General features: G+C 45.0%; 1 protein-coding gene across 3 annotated transcripts; it reads right to left on the reverse strand.

The window, feature by feature from the left end:
• Positions 1 to 251: 251 nt before the first annotated feature.
• LOC120665213 (probable DNA helicase MCM8) lies at positions 252 to 10,073 on the reverse strand. Of its 3 annotated transcripts, none has more exons than XM_039944689.1 (18): positions 9,727 to 10,073; positions 6,182 to 6,319; positions 5,979 to 6,090; positions 5,657 to 5,879; positions 5,413 to 5,576; positions 4,724 to 4,969; positions 4,191 to 4,286; positions 3,946 to 4,098; positions 3,710 to 3,780; positions 3,508 to 3,626; positions 2,922 to 3,051; positions 2,708 to 2,759; positions 2,464 to 2,620; positions 2,207 to 2,381; positions 1,302 to 1,472; positions 985 to 1,095; positions 801 to 847; positions 252 to 628 (listed from the first exon to the last, which is right to left on the reverse strand). In XM_039944689.1, coding segments are annotated over exons 1-18 (2,358 nt in total). In that variant the 5' UTR covers positions 9,919 to 10,073; the 3' UTR covers positions 252 to 627. The 3 variants fall into 3 exon arrangements, 2 of the variants coding, with proteins under 2 accessions (XP_039800623.1, XP_039800622.1); XM_039944688.1 differs by having other exon boundaries at positions 985 to 1,098; positions 9,727 to 10,071; XR_005671115.1 differs by lacking the exon at positions 252 to 628 and having other exon boundaries at positions 831 to 847; positions 985 to 1,087.
• Positions 10,074 to 10,562: the final 489 nt, after the last annotated feature.

The following is a 10,562-nucleotide window of genomic DNA, read 5'->3' on the forward strand; positions in this document are numbered from 1 at the left end:
GAGGTACAGATTTGCAGCCAGTCGTTGCTTGTGTCATCAGTTGGCTAACATTTCATAAAATGGTTCAGATGATATCGACAGCCAATGACTGCACATTTTTTAATGCTGGTCTTGACGTGACACCAAACACCTCAGCAATGGTAGATTGTAGTACAAAGGGCAATACATACGAACAGATCTCTTGGAAAAATTATTATACGCAGAACATGACTGTATTGTCGGATATCTATCCATATGAAGTGCTGGGAGAATATGTCGAAATTATTCTTCATCTAATCTGAAAAGTCCATTGTGTGCAAGAACTAGCCTGCTCAAGCACTGGAGCACAATATCAGCAACAATACGATGGTACGGGGCATATGGGGCAATTTACAAGTTTGCTGCATGTTTTACTAGTGATTGGGTAGTGTAAAGGCACAAAATATATCATCTGTAATTTTGGATGTTCCATTGGCAAACTGGAAAACCTATACAGGACTGCATTGGTCATAGTAGCAACTGTTGTAGGCTAAATATTGTAGCTAAACCTTGCTACATCGAGTTACCAAAATTAGCTTTCATCCAACGGATCATGCACTTCAATCGCCTGTACGTCATGTCATGTAAGCAGTGCAGCCTTGTATCAAATCTGACAAGAGAGGGTAAGAAATTTGAGACAGGATGCACTTTGACATGATTGACAATCATGTTGAAAGTTTGAAACGATATAGACGTTCCAGTGACTGGCAATCATCCGAAAGTTAGTGCAGGCATGCACTAGATTGGATTGTAGCTACAGACAAAGATGTTAAGAAACTCACCATCTTGATCTTGTTGGCTGGCTCTGTGAATATGACGCCGCTGCCAGCTGTTGACAAAAAGAAGCTACATCAAATTCTCGGTGAGGCAGGCTTATCATGAATCTGAGAGTTATTCGTCATAATTTAGCATCCTATTCAGCAATTTTAAAATTTCTTGGTGCTATCCAGTTCTCTAAGACTTTACCTGATACATTCCTGATCCTTTTTGCAGAAGAAAACCGGCACTATTCAGATTTTCCACGAGGGCATCTAAGTCTGGAACTCGCAAGCTGATCTTATCAGCTAAGCTGTAAATCTCCTGGCAGAAAATCAGATATAGACAACAGTATTTATGCATTGTTTTTTGCACAAACAACTCTAAAATAGACTATTGCCCTTATGTTTTGCGCAAAACAAAAAGGTCAACATGTAGTTAAGGTTATTTTTGCTCCAAGCAGAGTAGAATTAGCATGCAACTGAACTCAGAAGAGATTTAGATGTCATGACTGCCACATCACTTACAGTTCTCGAAAAGTAACTTTTTTGCTGCAACTCAGATTGCTTGTTTAACTCATTCAGAAATCGCTTTGCCTCCTTGGGCTGGCTCATCCCACCGCTCCGAGTAAAGTCCACACAACCGCTTTCATCAACATATTTGTCATACAAGGATTCTCTCATGATCTCTACAGCATCCTGCAATATGGTAAATTGAGCAAATTAAAACAATATACCTCCAATGTTGTTTAAGTTCATTGTATTCTGCTGGTAGACAAGTTTGGCTGGAACAGAGCTACACTCAGGCAGGCGCTTAACCCTGGGCTTTATGGTGGGAAAGGTTCACAAAACCTATCCCAGTGGACTAAACAGATGATCTGCGTTTCCATGTTATCTCCACAAGGCTTCTTGTACTCCAAGTTTTGTACCCCTATGTACACTCACCCTCAAGGCTCAATAAACATCCAATACATTACCCCAATCTCTCTTGTTAGCAAAATGGATCAAAGGACATAGGACTTTGTGGTACCATGGGTGATTGCGCTGAGTCGAAAAATGGATCGATTTATGCATTCGTAATATTTGCTCTATTGAGTTGTACTACCTCTAGTCTAGTCACAAATACATGAGGATTGGAAAAGCTTTAAAAGTTTCGAAACACACTGCCAATATCTTTCAAATTATACATATTAGAAACATAAAAACTGTTGTCTTAAAATTCAATTCTATAATATCATAGCTTTATTGGATATTTTTAAATATATTCTAATAGAAAATAGTGGTCAAAGTTATGTTTAAAGAACATGTTGACCAAAAATCCGAAATATTTGTGCCTGGAGTACAACAAAAGCATAGTGGGAGAAATGGGGCTAGCCCACCAGCCTAAATGATGTCTGCAGAACTCGAAGTGTAAAATACTCTACACTGTTTACCTTAGCATCTTCTGCGGTCACTTCATCTCTTAGATCCACACGAGCACGAGCTTCAGCTAATCTGACAAGGCTTTCTAACTGCCTGGCTGTGATGGGTGTACCATCAGCAGAAGTGCTCCCCTTTCTCAACGTCAAATAGAATTCTTGCAAAATATCACCTGCTGCTTTTGACATTCTTATGAAGGGGAAGAAAAGCGAGTGGGTAAGGCATCAAAAAGGGTTACCCTTTGCATTAGAAATAAAACGGTACTAAATACCTTGGGTGAACATGTTCTCTTGCAAAAGATATATACTTGCGGAGAAGTTGTCCAGCCAATGGAGCGAAATTTTTGTCTTTCTCTGGGTGCAACCTCAGCCTTGAAGCAAATGAATTTCCACCAACTCCAAATCCCAGATCAATATTACATGGTGACACTGAGCACAGGTGCAAAACAAGAAGGCCCCCTTTACGTTTTAGTTGTAGAACAGAAAGAGGAACCACAGACAATATGTAATAATAACCTGTTTTAATCCTCTTGTTGGATGCGCTGTGATCTCTGTCATTACTATGGAGCTGCTTGTAGGAAATTTGTGTCATAGCAATTCAATTAGAAATGTGTCCAGCAAGAGAAATGGTTCTCAAAAAATATTGATTCATCGAATTACTTGAGCTGCCACTTGTCTTTACTATACACTCATGAGACATGAACAAGAAGCATGGCTGACAGCTACTTACAGCAATTATATGGTCTGACACTCTTTTATCTAGCATCTCATCTGGCTTGTCAAGTAGAATGAAAACCAAGTCAAAACGAGAGAGGAGCGCAGCACTCATCTTTAGATTCTCGTTCACTGTCTTTGCTCGGCTGCATCAAATGGTTAGACAGCAAAAGTCGCAGATAGTTGCCACACAAATTTATGGAAGCATACCAAAGAAAAATAAATGAATTTTAGAAGGAACAGGTACTGAACATCAATATAAATCATTTAAAATGCCAACCCAAGAAAAAATGAAATCAAGAAACTAGACCAGAAAGTATCCACAGATGGATGCCCCTTTGAAAAATGTATACAAAGATGAATTGTGTTATTTCCAATTTTGTTCAGTTGCACATTTGCAGTATAAGACAAAAGTTAAAAGTGTAATCAAGGAACTTTTCTTTCAATAAAAATCCCTACAAACTATTCAAGAGCAACTAAACTGCTAGAATGTTCCACATACCTCAGCAACACTAGATGCTATCAGTATTATAAAAGAAAAGAAAAAATAAATGGAGATACTGATCAAGAATGACAAGTATTATGCAGTAAGTGGAACGCACTCATAATGACCACCAACAGGATTTGCAGCTGCCAACACAGAGGTACGAGCTGATAAACTTGCTACAAGACCAGCCTTTGCAACAGACACACATTGCTGCTCCATGGCTTCCAGTAAAGCCTGATAACTCAAATACAATTAGAAACATGAGTGCATAAAACATTACATGGAAAACCTCTGTAAGGTCAAAAGGTACATAATACCTGATGTTCTGCCGACATTTTATCGAACTCATCTATGCAGCAAACTCCACGGTCAGCAAGGACTATGGCGCCTGTAAGTCAAAGACAACTTTGTTTTGCTATAATAGTTCAAACATGAGGCACATCAGGACAAAGAACACTTGGAACAATGATTGATGTCACAGATAAAGAGCTGACATTGTGAAAACACAGAAACCATGAAATTTTTCATGAAAGAGGAAATCTTTTATCATTACCAGCCTCAAACGCATAATCATTTGTCAAAGAATCTTTAACCACAGCAACAGTTAGACCGGCCTTTGTTGTTGTATTCCCACATACATATATTCCTCGTGGGGAAATAGCTGCTGCAGCTTGGAGGAGTTGGCTCTTGCCTAGTCCCGGATCACCTGCAATTGCATTAAGCAAGAGCATTATCACACCATGAAAAACACTAAAACATTATAGCGGGGTGCATAGTAAAGAATAAGCGGAAAGTTACCAACGACAACAACATGAATGTCTCCTCGAACAGGGACCTTGTTTTGATCTGCTGAGTTCTTTTGCACACCACCGAAAAGTGCAAGTGTGATACCAGCTGAAATTTCAAATACATTCAATTAGGCCAGTGATCAAAAGCAACGAAGCGGAAAATGAAGCCAGCAGGCTGGCATTCAAGCAAAAACCAATACAGTAAATGAAGTTCCTCAAATATCTTCTGGAGCAAGATGAATGCACAGACCCTAAAGCATCCAAAGCTACCAATTGTTTTGTCAGCCCCTCAGCTAATGGATTGGTTTAAATTCTGACGCATTATTTTGAGATAGAATAAAATGTGATGTAGTTTCACAGAACATTAAGCAGATGAGCTGAAACCAGTTCCTGCATTATAAACAGAAACTGGAGGGAACAATATATTTCACTAAACCATCCCTCCCAATATTAAGACGAATTTAATAGAAAATACTTAACAACATTAAACAACTGTCAGAAATACCTTGTCAACATAATACAGGATAAGGAGAAAGAAGGTACCTTTTACAAGTTCATGCCCATAGATGGAGGGACAAAAGGACTGAAGCATCTGCCGAAATACATCAGGGCCATGTCGTTCTTTGTATTTGACAACAAATTCAAGATCCCTATCACTACAAGTCTGAAAATTGGGTATTCCACTGGCCCGAATTTCTTCATCTGAAACAGCATGGGACTTCAAGTTTCTCACTGAAATTGCTTCCAGGTACAGGTAGTACAAACCCTGATTCCTGCCTTTGGACTTCCCTGAAGAGATTAATATATGTATAGAAATTACACAAGTGAAGGTTTCAACTTTCAAACGTCTAGTCTGGCCAACACAAGTTTTATATAGTCTTCTAATAGCATCTGAAATGCCATGCAAGACTGCAGAAAAATAGAGCACACAGAACACCTACTCAAGAAACTCACGGAGAGCTAAAGAGGAGAGGTTTTCATTTAGAATTCTAGAAAGGGCCTTATATTTTCAAATATAGCAAGATAAAAGTTTTTTTAATGCACCATGACAATGAACTACTTATAAATCATAGTCCATAATGCAGTAGATCTTGACACACCATCCAAATTAGTGAAGAACTGAAACAAAATGTTGACAACAAGACGCCTCTCTACATGTGGTCAAATAGAATCACAAATAATAAGCCAAGTGATTGATTAAGAAAGAAGCAATATCGTAGGTTCAACTGTACCTCCTCCAACATCCATATAGTTGTTCTGTACTTTCACAATTCCAGTTACTGTTACAATCTCTCCCGGTATGCAACAATCAACGAGATCTTCTGTAAGCTCACACTCTACAGTTCGTGGCACTCGGCCTTCTCTGTGGCCATCAGCACTAGCAAGCTCCTGAATCCTGGATAGGGCAGCAAAGAAAAGAAATAATTTTAGCATTACAACTGGAGAAAAGGGTAGACAAGTTTACTTGTTTATTACCTTATTTTCTGGACATCTATCAATTCTGCACTAGATCTATCTGGGGTGAAAGTTCTGCTTTTGCATCCTGGGGTATCACAGGACATTGGAGGTGAAAATTTCCCATCACAGAACGCACGTTTGATTTTTTCAGTACATTTCATGCATTGGAACTTCAGTTGCAGAACAAGAGGCTTCACAGTGCTGACTTTTACAACTGTACCGTGCACTGTGACAAGTTTCTCTACCAAGTGAAAAAAAAAGAAGAAAAGCACAATCAGTACCTTATATTATATCCACATTGATATATGAAACACAAGGATAAAGAAAGGAAGAAATTTACTAATAAAGGCCGCTTTTAGTTTCTTTAAAGCAATTGCCGCCCCTATATTGTAAAGCCTGACATTGATCTTGTTGATGTGGCTCAACTTGAGGTTGTTGTCCGAGCACAAAACCTGAAAAATATCAAGAATAAACATTCACTGAACGGAAATATCCTACAGTCTGCCGCCGTTCATACAAATTTTAACTTGAATAGACATCAACCAGATGTGCTGCAGCTCCCATGCAAAGCAAGGCATCTTTTGGAGATTCCTCAAGTTCAGCTTTAATAAACTTGCATATTTCCTGCAACTCCAGGAAGTCAACCGGAAGGGGTATGATGTCACTGCTAAAATCTTGAACCTGTGCATATATTAGTAACCACATTAGTGAAGCAGGATAATTTTACCATTTGTGCTTTTTCACTATACGCATCTGAGAAATTGTACAATACCAACAAAAGAGTTATAAAATACACAGTTCACGTGTGTCACGCACAGCCATATCTGTGCAAAGAAAACATATGCTATTGAAATGTTTGACCCTTTTGACTTACAAGCATAGCCTGCATGGTGCCATAGAATAAGCTGCAGTAGAGACTCCGATGCTCTCATTCTTTTAGAAACAGAAAATTGCACACGAAGGAATACTTGCACTGAGTTTTTGAAAAGATATATTTGGGATTGACTTTGAAACTATTATGTTTTCTACAGCCCTATGACAAAATTTTAAGCTTCTCGGAATCATAAATTGCAATTATATAGATAGGTGGCCTTTCAAAAAGAAAATAAATAATTCTACGGATAGGTAAGTTGATGTGGACTGATTATCGATACTAGAACAGCAGGATAGATCGGCTAACTCGCCCTCCCTATGGAGGCCCTGAGCTGCTTCTTTGATCTATTTGCTGCTTCCCTAACCCTAGGACTCATAGCAGCCTTTTATAGACAAGGCGCCTAACAAACTTGACCCTTAATTAATCTAATTTCTAGACTCACCCTAAACCCGAACCTATGGCGGCGCTACAGTACCCGCGGTACTGTTCACATGCAGTACTTGTGGGCCTAGGCCTGTGGCCGGCCCACTTGCCATAACACTTCTCCACCCCTCGAAGACAGCTCGTCCTCGAGCTGGAGTTGACGAACTTGGCGCAGACAGGATGACTTCAGGCTGGAGCCAATGTTGCTGATGAGGAGCAGTTGAATGACGCCGGTGGGCATGCTCCTAAATGTGAGCTCGACGCGAGGGAGCAGATGGCCATGTGCAGCAGTGTCCCGCCGTAGACGCTGTTGCGGCCAAGCCTGTTGCCGAGCCAGCCGAAGAAGAATTGCCCGGCGAGCGCATTGCAGAACACGACGTCGTTCACAGTGTCGGCGGCGTTGGGCGGCTGCGTGCCGTGCTCGGGCCTAGCGAGGTCGGTGTAGTAGATGCAGCCGAGCATAAAGTGGTGGTGGTACCACTACGTCTTGGCGGCGTCGAGCGTGGCCAGCACCTGCAGCTGCTTGCTCGCCTGCAGGGTCTCGATGTGCCGCACCTGGTGTAGGGGCAGCCATGGCCGTTGATGGCCAACGGAAGACGGGGCACCTGGTGGGGACGGCGAAGCGTCTGTGGCCCAGGCGTGCTGAATGCCTGGGGAGGATGCCGACGCGGGCGACGAAGGGAGCAGGTGAGGTGCCAAAGCCAACAGCGAGGAGGCGCGCCCGCGGAAGCTGAAGACAGGGTCGCGCTCGCCGCGGTGGGCACGGCCATAGGCGCTGACGGGGACTGGGTCGCCGGGGCCATGGCAGGCGATGGAGACGCCAAAGCCGAGGCCGCTCGTGGCGCTGGAGAACCTCCGATGGGCGGCAGCAGGCGGATGGACGGCCGTGGACGCCCGAAGGCGCGTGCGGACGCGTGGGCGGTTGCGTATGGGCGGAGGCACACGCGGACAGCGTGCGGGTCGCCAACGACGCGGACGGCGCGCAGGCTGCCGCGGACGAGGCGGACAGCCGCGGATGGGGGGCGGCGGGCGGAGATGGATCCACCGCGATGGAGGATGGAAACCGCGACAGACAGCCCGAAGAGGAGCGCGGACGACACCTCGACAGGTGGAGCAGCCAGATCCGCGACAGGCGGAGACCCTGCTGATGAGGATGCGCGCTGACGTGGAAAGCTTAGACTGACGGCGATGGGCTGGTGGCGACGGATCCAGGACGGGCAGGGCCTGCTGATCCCATCCCACGAGCGGATCGACAGCGGCGGCCGGCGCAACTGGTGTCGCCGGGGCGGGCAACGGCGGAGACATCACCGTCAGGGCCCTCAGTGGAGATGGGGCTGGCGCCGACGGCGTGGGCGCCACCTGTGCAGGCGGAGACGGCGCGGCCGGCGGCGGTCCAGGAGGCGAAGCCAGCGGCGCAGCTTGTGTTGCTGATGTCGTGGCCGTCGATGGAGGAGATGTAGCGGCAGCCACCCCTGTTGTTGTGGCCGCAGTGTATGCTGGAGAAGATGCGCAAAAGGAGTCGATCTTGGCGAGGATCTCGGCGATGGTGGGAGATGAAGACGCCGGCAGCGACACCCCATTGAATTCAGCCGGCGGGGGTGCATATGTCGGAGCCGAAGCAAATTGTCGGCGGACCGCGCCAGTGAACTCCGGCCATGTAGGTACGCCGATGGGCCTCTCGATCTCGTCGAACCACCATAGTGCTGGGCCTGTCATCTTGAAAGAAACAGTCCGTACCTTCAGGAACTCCGGTGTCTCCCACGCGTCCAAGCACTGGTTGCAGCGGTGCAACCAGAGAAGTGGATCGGTACTGCCATCGAAGGTCGGAATGCGGATCTTGGGGACTGCGGTGGTTGTTTCCATGGCTTGTCGATGAGTAGATGCAATCTGAGGAGGGGCATACAGATGCAATCTGGGTGGGATTGGGTGGGAATTTTGGCGGCGGCGGCGGAAGCAAATGTCACAGGATCAAAAGCTCTGAATACCAAGTTGATGTGGACTGATTATCGATACTAGAACAGCAGGATAGATCGGCTAACTCGCCCTCCCTCTGGAGGCTCTGAGTTGCTTCTTTGATCTATTTTCTGCTTGTCTAACCTTAGGACTCATAGCAGCCTTTTATAGACAAAGCGCTTAACAAACTTGACCCTTAAGTAATCTAATCTCTAGACTCACCCTAAACCCTAACCTATGGCGGCGCTAGAGTACCCGCGGTACTGTTCACGCGCAGTACTTGTGGGCCTAGGCCTGTGGCCGGCCCACTTGCCATAACATAAGTTGAAATCCTAAACAAGCAAATTTGAATGGTCAATATCATAGCTCATCCTCCAATCCATGAGCGTTTGTAGATTCATGTGGTTGTCTTTTGAATAGAAAATTACATTATAGCTGACATGTTCACCTTTCTTATTAGGCACTAAATTTTTTTTGTAACTAAACACACATTAAGCATTGATCCTGTAAGCTTTAGGAATTAGGACAAACTAGCATATGCAGTTGCTGCTTTGATAACAGTTAACCTAGCAAGACATCCATCAATTCGCAAAAAATCCTCCACATTGTGGAGTCAACACATACCACAATAAACACCACCAATCCCATATGAGCTAACATTCTAAATTTCTAGCCATTTCCCGAGTAAGAAATCACAACACCACGAGAAGATCACATACGAGACCCTAGGTTTGGGCGTAGCACCGACGAGGCGGAACCCTAACATTGCACTGAATTGAGAAACGCCCTCCAAAAGAGGCGCTGAATAGATAGATAAGGGGCGTGCGTGCGTGCTTACAGGTGAGAGGAGGCTTTTCGCCTCCTTGGAGAAGCATTCAACCAGGTCGGCGGCGAGCTGGGTCCTGTGGTCGGACACGGAGCGGCTGGTCTCGTCGGTGAAGTAATTTTCCCAGACCCACCCAAGGTGCTTGGTGATGGCGTCATTCACGGTGCGGCCGCCGGCTTGGACCTTCATTTCGTCGGCGTTCATGTCCTCGGAGGCCCCCTGGAGCCTCGCGTCTCTGACGAGCGACGAGCGACCGCAGTGGGAAGCGAGGCTGGAGACTTGAGAGGCGGGCTGAGCTGCAATTTCGCGGGGTTTGAGCGGTGGTGGTCGGCGGTGGCCGTGGGAAAGCGGCGGAGACAGAGCACAGAGGAACTCTGACAGACTGGTGGGCTCAAAGCCCGAGTCCGTCTACATGGGCCACAATTGCTCCTCTCAGTCGGGCCGAGACAGAGGAACGCCTCGAGCCCTCGATATCTCTGACAGGATCGGATTCTAGATTTTAAGAAGTTACTAGGATTTTGATGGATTGTGAAAATTTAGATTTGAAACTTTTGGACTTTTTGAGCGGATTCTGCTACTAGGATTTCTTAGAGTGAGCATGGATAAAAAGGTAATTTTATATTATCTAATAGCTGCTGGAAGCTCCCCTACAGATTTCGGGATTTTAAGAATCTGAAATCTTGGCTTCCAAAATCTAGAGCAGAATCCGCTCCGTTTGGAAGCCGGCTTCTGGATTCCGAATTCTGAAAATCTGGAGTCATCCAAACGAGTCCAACGGGTGATTTTGGAGGTTGGATTGTAAAATTCTAAAATCTGGAACCATGTTGCTTCAAGCAGCTATTGACCCA

Source organism: Panicum virgatum, chromosome 3N, assembly GCF_016808335.1.
Source record: "Panicum virgatum strain AP13 chromosome 3N, P.virgatum_v5, whole genome shotgun sequence".
NCBI classification, from domain to species: Eukaryota; Viridiplantae; Streptophyta; class Magnoliopsida; order Poales; family Poaceae; genus Panicum; species Panicum virgatum.